This window comes from Lissotriton helveticus, chromosome 7, assembly GCF_964261635.1.
Source record: "Lissotriton helveticus chromosome 7, aLisHel1.1, whole genome shotgun sequence".
In the NCBI taxonomy this organism is placed as follows: Eukaryota; Metazoa; Chordata; class Amphibia; order Caudata; family Salamandridae; genus Lissotriton; species Lissotriton helveticus.
Window position 1 is genome coordinate 1,437,534,934 of NC_136068.1, and position 17,027 is coordinate 1,437,551,960.

General features: G+C 46.8%; 1 protein-coding gene across 3 annotated transcripts in view; it reads right to left on the reverse strand.

Annotated features, from left to right (window-relative positions):
- The window catches only part of LOC144770337 (uncharacterized), a 210,812-nt gene that overhangs the window by 152,562 nt on the left and 41,223 nt on the right, over nt 1–17,027 (reverse strand). For all 3 annotated transcript variants that reach the window (XM_078654778.1, XM_078654781.1, XM_078654779.1), the window contains exon 4: nt 6,861–6,971. In XM_078654778.1, coding sequence (XP_078510904.1) covers nt 6,861–6,971 — 111 coding nt within the window. The remainder of the gene's footprint in view (nt 1–6,860; nt 6,972–17,027) is intronic.

Sequence of the window (17,027 nt, forward strand, 5' to 3'; positions counted from 1 at the left end):
AGCCGACAAGACACAGCTCATCCTCTCCCTACCGACTCAACCAGCACAGCCAAAGCAAACTTGCCAACTGCATAAGCAACACTGCTGCATGGATGAAAAACAACTGCCTCTGACTCACAGACAAACTGAAGTCCTAATCTTCTGCAACAACTACTCCCCTGACATCATAATACACAGAAGGCGACAAAAATCATGAATGCTGAACCTAAATACATACAGTGAGGATTCATTTAGGTTGTCCTATGTGGAATTTACTATACCCTCTGAGGATTTCAAATTTCTGCAGATTTTGTATATTTGACTGTAGATTTGGAATGCTAACAGACAAATCTATTAACATACTATCAGCCTACTTCAACACTATTGTCATACAGCTTAGAATAAAAGCTTTAGCGATATATTCTTAATTAATCTCCTCCACTTTCCTAATTCACACAAATAATCTCTTTCCAATCATTAGTTTCCTATCTGCAACAAGCTGATTTTTTCATATATGAACCATTAACACATTCCACTCTCAGCATACGAATAACACCTCCTTAACACAAACTTACCTGTGCTGGGGCGGGCGTGACCGAGGAGGGGACCAAGATGGCCGCCTCTTACTGAAGCTCCGCCGGATCGGGGAGTCGGCACCCGAAAAATGGAGTAACCCGCGATTTTCCCCGGCACCCAAACCTGCGATCCTGATCTGCATCCTGCACAGCCCGACGGGTGAAATTTTGGAGGCGACAGAGGCAGCGGACCCAGAGATACGGCGGCGAGACCAGCGGCCGGAGTCTGGAAGGGGAGGCCTCGGTGCCGTGGAGTGGAGGTAGGAAGCGCTGCGCCTGGGGCGCACTGGCGGCCGGCGGGGTCCCCCCGCGGCGATTTCTGTGCTCTAGGGGCTTTGAGCTCGGCTCCGTGGCTGGCCTGTTGGGACCCGGCTCCCCTCGTGCGGCGCTGGGGCTCTAGGCGCCTAATTGGGCCTTGGGGCCTGGTGCGGTGGGGGAAGCCGGGAGCTCCATTTTGGCCGCGGCGCGGGCGCGGCTCTGGGGGCCGGTTGCTGTGGGGTTGGCCTAGGGGCCGCGCTGGGCGCTACGGGTGACTGCGCTACTCTGCTTCGGGCGCTGCGGTGATTCTGGCCTCTCCCTGTCTAACTCTGCACCAGTGAGGGGAGATTCATCGCCCCGCTTGACCTGCCGGACCTCTGAGGTGCCCGAGCGAGCCGCCATGTGGTCGCCCTGCCCATTGTACATTTGGTGCCCCCCCCCTCCTGATTGGGGCTCCGGGCTGGGCTGGGACCCACGCAACACCCCCTGGTGTGCAGGATCATTACCCTGCTACTGACCCATTGCCATATTTGAGGTGCTCCTGTGTGATTCAGCCGATTGCCTGGGGTCTGGGACATTTCTACTGCCACTCATCGCGGAGGATAAAGAGGCTTAGATCCGGTGGCCCCGCTGCACGATCACGATGGTTAAACGTGACCCCAATCAGCGCAAGCTTAACTTTGCGTGGACTTCCCTCCCAGTCACTGACCCTCCACAAGATGTCCTGACTGGGGCGGCTGGAGGACCAGACCCGAAGGATGCCAATTCTCTCATGACTGCTATGATGACCGAGATGAGGGCCGGTTTTAAGGCGCTAGATGGGCGATTTGACACGCTGGAGCGCCGCATGGCAGACATGGGCTCCAAAATTCAGGCACACGACCGAAGGCTGGACCTAGTGGAATCCAGAGTATCTGATGCAGAGGATGGCGCAACGAAATCCCTGAAGAGACTGGAGAGGGTGGAGAGAATCCTTAAAGAGGTCGCCATTAAAAACGAGGACCTTGAGGCCCGGGGGAGAATAAACAACGTGCGCATCACCGGCGTAGCAGAGACGACATAAACTGGCCGGATGGACACTTTTGTTGAACAGCTGCTAATTGAACTATTTGGCCGCGACACATTCACTCAGGGGTTCGTGGTGGAGCGTGCCCACAGACACTAGGCCCCCGGCCCAGAACCGGTCTCCCACCACGTCCCATTATTGCTCGCCTTATGAACTTCAGGGATCGGGATGCTGTCCTCCGGGCGGCTCGGGACCTTGGTGTGGTGACATGGCAAGGCAATACTCTATCCTTCTTTCCGGATTTCACCTTCACTGTCCAGGAAGCACGCAAGAAATTCACAGGGGTTAAGGCTACACTCCGAAACCTCGGCCTTCGATATGGAATGCTCTACCCCGCTAGACTCAAGGTGGACATTGATGGCAGGCCCCGCATCTTTGAGACACCGTCTGAAGCCCAGGACTTCTGCCAACACTACAGGCGGCGGGACAACAGCCCGGCCCGGTCTGATGCACAGGCTCCGGCTTCTCCGGTCAGAAATGCCTCGCAGGCCAGCGCTGATCTATTTGCTGAGACAGGCAATGGCTGACAGATGTGACCGGTCACTTTGGGCTTCGGATTAGCTTTGGATGCTCCTCTTGTACCCAGTTCGTTGTGGTTACCAATGCTCCGAATTTCCAGTAGTGTCTACTCCCCAACCGGCGTGGCGTTGCCACCCCCCATGGCGGATGCCAATGTTGACTTACCTATTATTTTTTTCTTGCAGTTGTTCTACAGTTTGAAATTGCACTTTGTAACTAAGTGGTTTGCTCAGTTCGCTGCATGGTTAATGGGGATATGCCTCCCTGGGCTGTTTGGAGGCTGGGTGGGGGGAGGGGATTTTATTTAGTTTTGTATCAATCCGAACTCGGACAGCAGGCACACACCACATCGCATTGTACGTCACCTTAGACTTAGACACACTCCATATTAGGCACGCAAGTTCATACACTGATGGCTAGACAGACTACACATGTTGACTCCTCCCTGATCTCCCGGATGTCCTGGAATGTCAGGGGTCTGAACGACACGAGGAAACGCAGACAGGTCTTTAATTATTTAGGCAGACATAACGTTGACATTGTGTTTCTGCAGGAAACACACTTATGCCCTGCAGGGTCCCGGATCCTCGCCAGAAGCTGGGTTTCACACCGCTTCTTCTCTGACTATAGCAGGTACTCCAGGGGGGTGGCCGTCATTGTCCACAAACGCGTACCCTTCATACTACACTCCACTATAGGAGATCCGGAAGGTCGATACTTGGTGGTAACGGGCTCTCTATTCCATCAGACTGTTACCCTGGTAAACGTGTATGGCCCTAATACCGACACCCCTGCCTTCTTTCAGGACCTTCAGGCGAAACTACTCTCCATGGATACAGGCCAGTTGATTGTAGGTGGGGATTTTAATTTACTCCTTAACCCCTCACGTGACGGGACTTCAGCTGCTGCAGATACCAGAAAACAATCCAGACCAGTCCTAGCTGACATTTGTGACCACTATTCCCTCATTGACATCGAGGCTAGGCTACACGGTGGGGTCCCGGAATACACACACCATTCCAGCTTCCATAACACGTGGACGAGACTAGTATACTGGCTACTCTCCCCTGGGGTGGCTGGGTGGGTAACATCTCATACTACACTACCACGTACACTGTCAGACCACTCCCCGGTGGCATTACGCTTGGGGATTTCCAGACCGGGCGGATTTAAGCGACAATGGCGATTCCCCGGAAAGGCCCTCTCTGACATAGTGTTCGCCGAAACACTCCGGACTGCCATCACCGACTACTTGGAGCTCAATACAGGGTCAGTGGAGACTCACCCAGCCTTGTGGGATGTATTCAAGGCCACTATCAGAGGGGTGTGCATAGCTACGCATGTGGGGGTCCTGCGCTCTATCAGATCCACCCTCACCCACATTGAGAATGATATCCGAGCGTTGGAAGATGACTTGCTTCGGAATCCCTCTGAGGCAAACGAGACGCGTCGCCTTACACTACTGATGGAGTTTCGTGAGGAGGCGGATAGGGAACTGCGCTTGTTAACCACACAACACACAGCGCGGCAATACGGAGAGGGAGACAGGCCCGGAAAGCTACTTGCACAACTACTCCGCCCTCCGCGTCAACCACAATACATAACGGGAATTGCTTCCCCGGATGGTAGGCTGCTCCACACCACCCCTGAGGTCTGCCACAACTTCTTGTCATACTATACTGACCTCTATACCTCGTCCGCCACCACTGATCTTCGCGATCAATGCTCTTACTTAGACGAAATAGCATTGGTCTTCTTGGAAAAACACATGCAGGAGTTTCTCTCCCACCCAATAAAGGTTGACTAGGTCGTGGAGGCAATTGACGCCTTACGGGGCTCGGCTGCTCCTGGCTTGGATGGCTTCTCGGCTGATTTTTATAAGGCGTACAAGGAAGAACTGGCTCCAGTGCTGATAGAGGTCTATGCGGAGGCTTTGGAGAGGGGTTGCTTGCCCCCCACGTTTAGAGAAGCAGTGATCATATTGCTCCCGAAACCCGGGAAAGACCCTACCCTTTGTGGCTCTTACAGGCCACTCTCACTGTTGAACACAGACTATAAAATATTAGCCAAAGTAGTGGCCACTCGCCTGGCCCTCTTAATGGAGTTCATCATATCTCCCGCGCAGTCCGGGTTTGTACCACATAGATCTACCTCATTAAATCTGCAAACATTATTCTCGGTTATTCACCGTGTAGACCCCTGCACCCTGGCGGCCGCCGTGCTTTTGGACGCGGAGAAGGCGTTCGATTCCCTCGAGTGGCCCTTTTTTCTATCAATTATGAGACGCATGGGTATGCCGGAGTGTTTTGTCTCCACGGTGGCATTGTTGTACACTAAACCCACGGCCAGAATTCGCTTAAATGGCACCATCACAGAGGCGTTTTCCCTGTCCAGAGGCACAAGACAGGGGTGCCCATTGTCCCCATTGTTATTCATTTCAGCAATGGACCCACTGGTCCGACACTTTCAGGAAAAACACCTATTTCGGGGCCTGCAGTTTCGCACCGGTCCTCTGCTGGCATCGCTGTACGCAGATGATTTAATACTCTATGTCCGGGCACCTTCCCTCAACCTGGCACCGCTGTTGGCGGAAATCACACGGTTTGGCAAATTCTCTGGGCTACGCATGAATTGGCACAAACCCCTTATTTTCCTGCTGACCCCCGCCACTACGCAATGGGACTGCGAGTACCCGTTGGAATGGTGTTCGGAGTCGGTTAAATACTTGGGTATACACGTCCATCTTAACACTGTGACATTATTAGGCTCAATTATGGAAGGGCGCTGGATTTCCTGGAAGATAGCATAGACCGATGGCTGCGCTTACCGCTGTCTATGGTGGGGCGCATTGCCATAGTGAAGATGGTGGTTCTTCCCCGGTTTTTGTATTTATTTAACAACATTCCGATTCCCTTGACTAAGATATTTTTCACCCAGCTGCGAACACTGCTGCTAAGGTTGATCTGGGGAAACAAGAATCCTCGGGTCACGTGGCACACACTGACCCTGCCTTATGAACGCGACGGCCTGGGTGTACCTGATTTTTATCTATATTTTTGGCAGCACAGTGTTCCTTTGCTTATGCCTGGTTTCACCCAGATGCCCGCATACTATACCTGAAACCGGAGGCGGAATTGGCGCTACCGCACTCATTGGCTACGCTTCTCCCTAAGGGGTTCCCGAGAGACCCCCAAGATATTCAGACCTTGTCTTCCACATGCTGGGCGTGGGAGAAACTCCGGAGGCTACTGAAGTTAGATATTCTTTATTCACCACTCCTTCCACTCCCTAATGCGCATTGGCTCCCCATCACTGGTGAAGCGGTGGTCCGTACTACACTCTCCAAATTCGGCTTAAACACATTGGGCGACCTCTTCCCAGACGGGCATGCCTTTAGTCTGACGGAGGACCCCCGTTTCCTGGATCGCAACTTTATGGACTCCTTTGTCCTGTCCAGACTCCGATCCATGATGCGGGCTACGTTCCCCACCTTCCCACTGGCCCCAGAGGAGGCCCTGCCTTTGACGACTGTCATTCAACATCCCTCAGGGGCACATATGGTTACCAAACTTTACAGACTTGGTGTCGCGGCCATCCCCGCTGCTGACGTAAAGGTCCGACGTGGGAAAGAGATCTAGGGAAACCCAAAACGGATGAAGAGTGGGCACAATGCTGCACAGTAACCAAACGGGTGTCACTCAACAGCAGGCACAAACTCATTCACTTTAAATTCTTGAGGCGCTTGTATCACACCCCTGCATTGGCCCATAAGATAGACCCCTCCCGGTCTCCTAACTGCCCGAAATGTAAGGCTGTAGACGCTGATTTTGCACATTTATCGTGGACATGCCCTCGACTGAGTGACTACTGGTTACAGGTACATACTACATTCGGTAAGATACTGGGTGTTCCCCTGACTCCCTCCCCTGAAATTGCCTTGCTGGGCTATGTGTCAAAATTTCCACAGGCAGTCCGCAGACTCGCAGCGCTGGGGTTTTTGTTGGCCAAGAGGGAGGTGGCCCTGCTTTGGTGCTCCAAAAGGAGTCCAAGTGTGAAACCCTGGCTAAAAAGCTTGGCCTCCTGCAATGCTAACTGTGTCGAATACTCTTCCACCATTCCCACTCCATCTCGACCTTTGGACATATGGGGACCATACCGCACTTATATTGCCAAACTTACGGCGGAACGTCAAGCACAATAAGACAATCAACTGTACCCAGAAGGGGTGGGTTAACCCACGGTATTACTGAACTCCTTACAATGTTAATAATACTAAATGCATGAGACGTATGAGGATGTTATTGAACTCGTGGCTATTCTGTATCTGTGAACCACTGCGATGGCTAACCCCCTCCCTCTTTAATATTTATTGCTGTGGGTGTGTGCTCTTTACACTGATGGTGTTTGTGCGATGCTTGTGAAAATGACAAATAAAGTTTAAAAAAAAAAAAAAAAAAACTTACCTGTGCTGGAATCATTACAGTTTTTTTCCTCTGGAGAAACACAACTTCTTCCATAAGATTCCTTTTTTTTCGTAACCCTCAGTAAAAGGTCAGGATTAATTTGAGAATATCCTATAGTGGAAGATATAAGGGATTGGTGTGAAAGATAACCATTCATTTCAACTAGTCTATCCAATTATAACAATGCATAGTGAATTACACCATTCTGAAACAGCAGAGCATGTTAGTGGAAACTGTTCGCCAGGTGTGTGAAGCCTCATCCGTTCAAGCTTAAAGTCCTCTCTGGTAAAGCAACCAATACAATTTCCTGACTAATGACATGATATAGTCCATAATATAATCTGTTTACATCTTGCGCTGAATGAAGCCCAACCTTATTTCAGAAATATAACACTAAGATTTACTTACCATGCAGCATCCTATTGTACTAATTATTCACGTCTGAAAACATGATCATCAAGAATCAGGTTTGTTCTATTATTACTTTCAAATGCAAGTAGCATTGTTTGTCTTTTACTTCATTGCAAACTATATGAGAAACTATTGGAGAACTCAAATATATGCAGCAAACCAGATATCACAAAGAGCATTTGATAGTTATCATAATAGTTATTGTTGATTAGCATTTCTTTTTTTTCTTTTTTTAGGTCTCGGACTATTTCCATTCCGCAGGAATGGAATAGGACGAGTCTATAGCAGTGAAACCAAGAGTTTCACCATGAGCCCAAAAAAGAGGTTTTTCACGAGTGCATGTGCTCTCGTGCACGAGCTTGCCCGAGCCTTCTGCCTGCCTCCTGCCTTGAAGGCAATCTGCTTCTCCGCCCCCTGCTGTTCCCTCCCACTCGCTCGCACATCAAAGGCTGCTAAGTACATGACAGAATTCACAAGACTGACTGGAAAGGCTGGAAGCAGCAGACATTCTTAAGTGAAAATTAGTGACCATCACGCTTGACTTTCCATGTATCAGCGTTGGATTCTTGCACTGCCGGCCGGTGTGAGTGCGTTGAGGTTTCACATGCTTTACTCTCCTTAATTATCCCTCCATTAACGCGCACAAATGTGTGTGTTCATCCCATCCTAGTGCCAAAGTCTGCCTTCGTGTACGTCTTTAGGGTGCGCTTGAATTCCACCAAGGCACTCTTTGTCAGCTGCCCTTTGCTTCATTTCTCAGCTGCCTCCTCTTCCCCCATTGCTTGTTTTAGGCTTACTCGAAGAGTGCTTTCAAATTAATTAATTTACGGCTAGGGCTAGGCAAACAATCAAAATCAGCAGCACACAAAAATATTTTTAAAAAACCACAGTGAAAGTCACTGAGCAGTTCGTTTTTTATCACTGAGCGCATTGTTTTAGAGCAAATAAAGGCACAAACAGCGACTGAAAGGTTGAGCACAGTATTTTCGCCCGCTGTAAAGTAAGAGATAGCCAGTGCTTAATTTGAGTCGGTGATTCCATGTGGGGCCATCGGCACTCACTTTGGGGACCTGTACTTATATTTCCTCATCAGACTTAAAGCGCCACTCTTGGCCTCCTCTTTTACAAATTAAGCACTTAAAGTTTTTCAGGTTAGAGTTTATACGGAAACCACTTTATCAAGACGCATTTAATTAAAAAATGTGTTGTTTTGCAAAGTACCCCCGTTGATGCGGGCTAAAAAGTGTCATAAATTGTGAGTAGGGGCCCAAAAGGACCGTGGCCCAATAAAGTAAAAGTAGTTCCCTGCCACTCCATGACTTTTTAGGTCTCGGATCACACACAGTTCAAGTGTGACGGGCGCGCTCTCCGTTTGGCAGCCTGCGGCCACTGACAGCAGAAAAGTGCTTTGATCTACATCACTCCCCTCTCCCACTCCCTCCTCCGACTTGCTCCTGCTGAGCCTCACAAAGTGTTTGCATCTCAGCCACAGACTTCCCGGCTCGCACGCATTACGCTAAAAAACCTTTTACGTTCACACAGAGCCTTTCCAATGCAATTTCAAAGGTTTCCTACTGCGCTGTCACACAAACACTGCGCTGCCTCACAAACAAACTGCACTGGGAGACACACACTGCACTGCCTCACACACGCACTGCGCTGTTACAAACTGCACTGAGACACACACTGCACTTCCTCACACACACACTGCGTTGCATCTCACACACACTGCCCTGCATCACCCACACACTGCGCTGCCTCACACACACACACTGCGCTGCATCACACACACACACACTGCGCTGCCTCACACACACACACACACTACGCTGCCTCACACACATACACACACTGCGCTGCCTCAGACACACACACTGCGCTGCCTCAGACACACACACTGCGCTGCCTCACACACACACACTGCGCTGCCTCACACACACACACTGCGCTGCCTCACACACACACACTGCGCTGCCTCACACACACTGCGCTGCCTCACACACACACACACTGCGCTGCCTCACACACACACACTGCGCTGCCTCACACACACACACTGCGCTGCCTCACACACACACACTGCGCTGCCTCACACACACTGCGCTGCCTCACACACACACTGCGCTGCCTCACACACAGCGCTGCCTCACACACACAGCAATGTCTCACACACACACACTGCGCTGCCTCACACACACACTGCGCTGCCTCACACACACACTGCGCTGCCTCACACACACACTGCGCTGTCTCACACACACACTGCGCTGTCTCACACACACTGCGCTGCCTCACACACACACTGCGCTGTCACACACACACTACGCTGTCACACACACAGCAATGTCACACACACACACAGCAATGTCTCACACTGCGCAGTCACACACTGCTGTGTACATACATATATACATACATCTGCATAACACTATAAATATAAATATACATGCATGCATACATATATCCAGACATATGCATCTTATGTACATAACGGTTTGAAAACCCATAACAGTCAGTGCCATACAATTACACGCCTCATACTTACACTCTACTCAATGTAACATAAATACACAACATATAATCACATACAGTTCCACATAATTATATGCTACATAATTACAGTGATCTCAATGCAACATGCACTCTAAATACCACTCAGTACCACATAATTACAAACCACATATTTACTATACTGAATGCAACATACACTCCACACAATACCACTCAATGCAACATACTGATATAATACATAATTACACTGCCTCAATCCAACATACACTACAAATAATACCACTCAGTGCCACATAATTACACACCTCATGTTTACACACAACTCAATGCAACATAAATACACTCCACATCATACCACACAGTGCCACATAATTATATGCTACATCATACCACTGCACTCAATGCGCAATGTACACCAAATAACACTCAGTGCCACATAATTAAACACCACATTATTATATACTACTAAATACAACACACACTCCACACAATACCACTCAGTGCAACATATTTAATGCTACATAATTACACTACACTCAATGCAACATAGACTCCAAATAATACCACTCAATGCCACATTATTACATGCCACATAATTACACTCTACTGAATCCAACACACACTCCACACAATACCACCCAGTGCCACATAATTATATGCTACATAATTACACTTCAATCAATGCAACAGAAATGCACTCCACATATTAACACTCAGTGCCACATAATTGCATACCACATATTTACACTCTACTCAATAAAACTTAAATACACCCCTAATACCACTCAGTGCCACACACTTACAAGCCACATTATTACACTCTACTCAATACAACATAAATACTACCACAAAAATACCACTCCGTACCACAAAATTACACTCCACATATTTACACTCTACTCAATGCAACATACATGCACTCAACATAAAGCCACTCTGTACATATAATTACACATCACACATTTACTGTACTCTATAAAACATACATACGCTCCACATACCTGTCACATTTGCTAAAGTTTAAGCTATTGGCATTATAAATGCCTTTGCTATTAATTTATCTATTTTCTAAAACAACACATAAATAAAAAAAAATCGATTAACAATTCGAATAGCTCACACTTTCCTAATGCGAGACCTATTGCATTGCAAATGCTTGTTTATTATATTTATTATGCAGTTCATAGCATGATCAAAACAAATATGAAAAAGTATATACATTAATCCTATTCAAAAGTACATATATATCATAACCAAGAGAGTGAGCAACTATTACAGCCTAAATGGGCTATCATTGGCTACATAATCAATCATAGGCTGCCAGATCCTATACCCCAGTTGTTTTTTCTTCACTGATCTAATACGATATAAATTAAATTCTATATTAAATAGGTTATAAAACTTTGCCCGCCACATCTCATATGACGGTGCCTCAGTTTTCAACCACATGGAAGCGATACATAATCGAGCAACTGACATAGCCATGAACAAGAAATACCGATTTTGATAATAAAGTGGCATACTGGCCATGTCTTTGCAGAGTCCAAACATCATCATTTCTCTAGATATCAGCACATCAGAATTTAAAATAGTTGACAAAAATTGGGCAATGGAAGTGAAAAAAAGAGTTCAAAACTCTGCAATCAAAAAATATATGTACAATGTCTGCTTTATCAGCTTGGCACCGATAACATTTCCCATTATATAGATTGCCCCACTTCATCATCTTGGCCGGTGTATGGTATAAATTAAATAGCATTTTATAGTGTTGAGAACGTACATTAGCTGTCAGCGTAATCTTTGCAGCCATGTCGATAGATACTTGAATCAACTGGTCAGGAATACCCAATCTGATATTCCATTTCCCCTCTTGTATAGCAATATCATCGCTTTGTTGACTCAGCAAGCAGTTATATAAAATCCCTATCTTAACCGGTTTATTCAAAACTTCTAGCAGGGCATTAGTTCCATTGGATAGCATAAGCCGATGTTTTAAAATAAAATCTCGCACTTGTAAATATTTAAAGAAATCACTCTGAGGTATCCCATATTTTACCTTTAGATCATCGAATGTAACCATAGTACCAGCATATATCATATTTCCTAAACATCTAATACCTTTATCTGCCCACGCCTTCATCTTACTATCCCAAAATATAGAAGGTAGTAATTCAGTTGAATCACAAGGTGTGTAAGGATTGATGCGATTAAGGGGAATTATTTTGCGAACCGCCCTCCAACCTTTAAATGCTGTTAATATAATCTTAAATCTTGTTCTTTTATAATAACTTGGCTCAAGAAAGCGTAGCAACAATAGTCGAGATTGACAACCTAATAGCATTGAGTAAATGTTAGGGCTATCAAATACCTGTGTCTCACCCCCACAAATCAAAAATTTCGTGTTTTGCAAAAGGCAGGCTAGATAATAAAGAACAAAATTCGGGACTCCAACCACCTTTTGAGAGCGGGAATGTCATAAATTTGGACGCTCGGCGAGGGGATTTCCAGCTCCATAAAAAAAATCTATCGGTTATAGATTGAAGCTTCATTAATTGTGGACGTGGCAGCTCAAGCGGTACGGTACGGAAATAATACAGTACCCTGGGTAAAATACACATTTTTAAAACATTTCGCCGCCCTACTAGTGTCAAATGTAAACATTCAAACCTCTCCAACTGACGCTTAACAGACTGTAAAATATCAGTCCAATTCACAGTGACTAATTCTAGGAGCGACATCCTAATTTTGATTCCAAGATACTTTGCTTCAGTAGTAACACGCATGTCATTAGGACATAGCCCATTAGTGCACACGACATGGGTTTTAGCAATGTTCAGTTTATACCCAGAAACTTTACCAAATTCACGTGTTAAAGTTTCAATTTCCCCAATGCTTGTTCCGGGTCAGATGTCACAACCGCGATGTCATCCGCATAGGCTAAGACACGCACAAAATTATCCCCGATAGCCATAGATTGTATACCCTGGGAGCTTTCTAGCTTCTGCAGCAATGGTTCAATGTAGACAGCAAATAATAGCGGCGAGCATGGGCATCCCTGCCGTGTACCCCTAGTGATATAGACAAATGCGGACTCCTGGCCGATCACACAGATCTTAGCCCTTGGTCATTTATACATAATTTGCATGGCTAGCAAAAACCGGGGTCCAAACCCCATTTTATCCATTATAGCCCATAAAAATGCCCACGCCACCCGATCAAATGCTTTTTCAGTATCTAAAAACACCAATCGAACATTTTTGTGGAGTACAGCAGCATAGTCTAAAACAGCAATCACCCAATGTAGATGATTAACAGTACTACGGCCCGGAAGAAAGCCATGTTGTTGATTGGACACTAATAGTGGTACAACTTGAACTAAGCGGCTAGCGAGGATTTTAGAATATATTTTGACGTCTACGTTTATTAATGAAATGGGTCTATATGACCCCGGAAGATGTGAGGGCTTATCCTTTTTTTTTAAATACCGCTATGTTTTCGTCGTCCCACGATGGAGGAGGAGCTCCAGCTGGAGCGGCAAGGAAAGTGGCCAACATGTCGTCTTTAATAATGGCAAATAGCAAGCGGTAAATTTCTAACTGCAGTTTATCCGGACCAGCAGCTTTTCCAAGCGCCAGGTCCTTAAATGCACTTTCAAGTCCTGGCATAGTTATAGGAGCTTCTAGCTCTTCTCTAGCACCAGGTTCAATCACCGATAAATCAAATCTGGCCACAAACTGGTCGATCTGATCGAGGGATAGATATTCTTGAATATACAATGAAGTATAGTATTGTTGAAAAACCTGCAATATACCATCCATTGTCCCAACCAAGTGGCCCTGATCGTTCTCTAAAGTCTTAATATGCTGCATTGTCTGACGTCCCCGAAGCCTTTGCGCAAGACATCTACCGACCGATTCACCATATTCATATCGTTCAGCGCGATGAATTTTATACTGGATTGCAATATCATGACTCCAAACCCCATTGATCTTAGCCTAAGCGCACACAACCTTATTCTGCGCCATTTCAGTATCTTGATGTGCGCTTATGGCCAATACAAGTTCATATTCATCGTTTTTCAAATCAACCAGCAATTTGTCCATTTCAGCTTTTTAGGTCTCGCGATCCATATCGAGAAGCTTTCCATGTATATTTTCCTTATGTGCATGAATCTCAGCAATTTCGACCTTATGGCTTGCCACCTGATCCTCCAATGACGAGATGCGCCCTTCTGCTTCTACCATTCTGTCCGTAAAGTCATTACAAGACTTTGCCAAACGTCGAACAGTGTTTCAGGCAGTATGAGTTTTTAAATGCTCAGCCCTGGCCTCAAGCCGCTGCTCCGAGATAGCCTTAAATGTCGCCTCCAATGACACTTGATTAGTGGCCCCCAAACCTCCACAGGCCTGTTCAGATGTGTCCAGGGTCTCTGGTGTAAGATCGGCCGTTGATATTGCCCAGTCAGAAATCTCCGGAGTGCCCAGCTGCCTGCTAATATCAGCGTCAGCCATTACATCACCTAGATTATCCTGGTTCAGGTTGATAGCCTTCACATTAGGTGTACTATCTTGTGATGTCTCTATAGACCCTTCAAGCATTGAACCGTCCTCCCCCTCCTCGTCTAAATCACCATCAATGTCAGTACCATCTGATTGCTCAGAGAGGGAGTAGAACTCACTGTCTTTACTGCTCGCGGGCTCTAGCATTTCTTCCCCAGTGGCTCCAGTTACATCCCCAGTAACATCTGCCAAATTGGTCACAGGTGCCGGATTACTGGTTCCATACTCCGCGAGCATTACGACTGGGCCATGTAACGATGCAGTCATCGAGCTCTGTCGTGAGCCAGGGGAGACTACCAGCTGTTCAAGTGCCTCAACTAGAGTAGTATCGCCATCCATATCCCCAGAGTCAGATGGTCTAACGACTAAACTCGTCGTTTTCCTCGCTAAAGCCGAGGCTGTTTGAAACATTTGTGGGATTTTGAGGGTAGCTGGTATATCTACCACTGGTCCCGCACTAGCAGCACCCTTGTCGCAGCCGGCCACCTTTGCCTTCGCAGCAAGAGCAGCACGTGTTCCAATCTGGCTCTCACCACTGGCCCCAGTTTTTCAACCCCGGGCTGTTTTTGGTCCCATATCGAGAAAAAATTGGAGTAAACCTGAAGTGAGCCTGGTATCTTTATAAAGGGCAGCAATGGAGGAGCCCACACCGTACTCGTAGCACTACGGTAGTTTTCACGGTAGTTTCAAGCCAGCTAGAGATCTTTGCAGCATATCCCTTTAAATATATTGACTAGCATTCCTTGCTCTTTACGAAGAAAGTAAAAGTTTTTTTTTTTTGTTTTTTTTTACAAAAGTCACATCCAGCAGGAAAAAGCGAAAGAAAAGTCACATAAGTACCCGGTGTTCTGTTTTAATCCGATGGCATCGAGGATATGGCTTCAGCCGCAGCTCTCCGGCGTAGTCTGTCCGCCGCCTGCTTCTCAGCCAGCGTCCCGCAAATCAGCCTCTGTCTACACCCACTGTCAGCTATGCCGGGAGCCGCGCTGGAAACTACAGCGGCAATCAGCACCTTGCTCGCCTTGTTCACCGTCGGCTGCCCCCCGACCTGAGGGAGCTGCAGGCACTCGACCAACGACTGGGGAGTTTATCGTAGCTGGATCCGGGCCAGAAACACGAACCTCCGATGGGAAAAACGCCAGGTACCCGAGCAGCACGGAGCCTCTCACACAAACGTCTGACTCACAGACGCCATGTTGCCTAATACATTGCTGATTAGCATTTCTAAAGCGTGAAATATGCGATCAGTCTGGAGTATGACTCTCCAAATACTTTTCGTTACAGACCAGATCTAGTTAGGATTTCTGGAGGTGGAGTGAGTATAATCAATATTAATAAATTTTGACTTTTTGTTTTGGGTTGCTGAGACGGAGGTGTGCTTCCGTTGCCAGCATACTTCCTTACTTGGTATGAGTGCCTACCGCTCAGCAAATTAATAAGCATGGTAGCTAGCAAGTTCTGTCTTGGATGCGCGTTAAGACAGCCCTCTTAATGTATACTTCTGTAAGGTGGTTAGTTTTTGGATGTGCATTTATTATTTTATTGGTAAAAGAATGGTGAAATAACAAATACAGTGACAATTCTAGCTTATAACCATATAGAAACATAAATGTTGATTGTGATACATGCACCAATAGCAAACAATACTTATATGTAATATTTATGAGAGCTAGAAAAGGGAAGAGGGGTGAGAGAATAATCTATAATCTATATAAGGAAGAAAGTAAGGAGAGGAAGGTAAGAAGGACAGAGAAAAAAGAAGAGAAGAAAGAAACTACAAAGTAGGGAAGAAAGAGGGAAGAGTAGGGAGTACAATGATGGTAATGAGGAAGAAAAATGTGTCTAAGTGAAAAATGGGGGACGGGGAGGATATCTTGCAAGAAGGAGGACAATATAAGAAGAAAAGTATCTGCTTTGTCCATTAAATAGTAAATGATCTTTTCATAGGATGAGGCCTTGTGCATCTCCGCAAGCCATTCCTCATGTGCCAGCAATTATGGAGAGGGCCAAGGTCGCAGAGTACAGATTTTGGCAGCTGTAAGGGCAGTGACTAGCAATCAAGGAGCATGGCGGGTCGATTCTGGAATGTTCGATAAGTCATGGATGAGAATTAGAGGGTCTGGAAGTGGCAAGGGCAAATCCATAGACTCCCAGAGCGTAGACTCTACAGACATTCCAGCAAAATATGGACAATATCACAGGACGCATGATCACATCAACAGGCAAAATAAGGGAGAAATCCTGCAGCCTGTCTGGGGTCAAGTGACACCCCTGAAGGATCTTAAAAAGACAGTTTCATCCGTACCTCATGGACTCCTCGTTCTAGGGCTTTAAAAAGTTCTGTCCCGTCTTACTCGTCATATTCCACCTGCATACGAGCCTGTCAGGTCATCCCGAGGCTAGCCAATTGGGCCGGAGAGTAAAGATGACGAATCAGGAGGTTACATAATTCAGACATCACACCTATAAACTGACTGCTGAGATAAGACAGCAGTGGGGAAGAGGGAATGATCAAGGGTTGGGGACCCAATTTGCTCAGTAGACAATGAGATAATTGTATATATCGCCATTGTTGGGTTTGTTACGAGCCAAGTTCATCCAAAAGCATCTCAAAACACTGGAGTTCACCACCAGAGTTCAAGTGTGAAGAGTCAGAATCTCAGCTCTGCGCCAAGGGCCCCAGTCA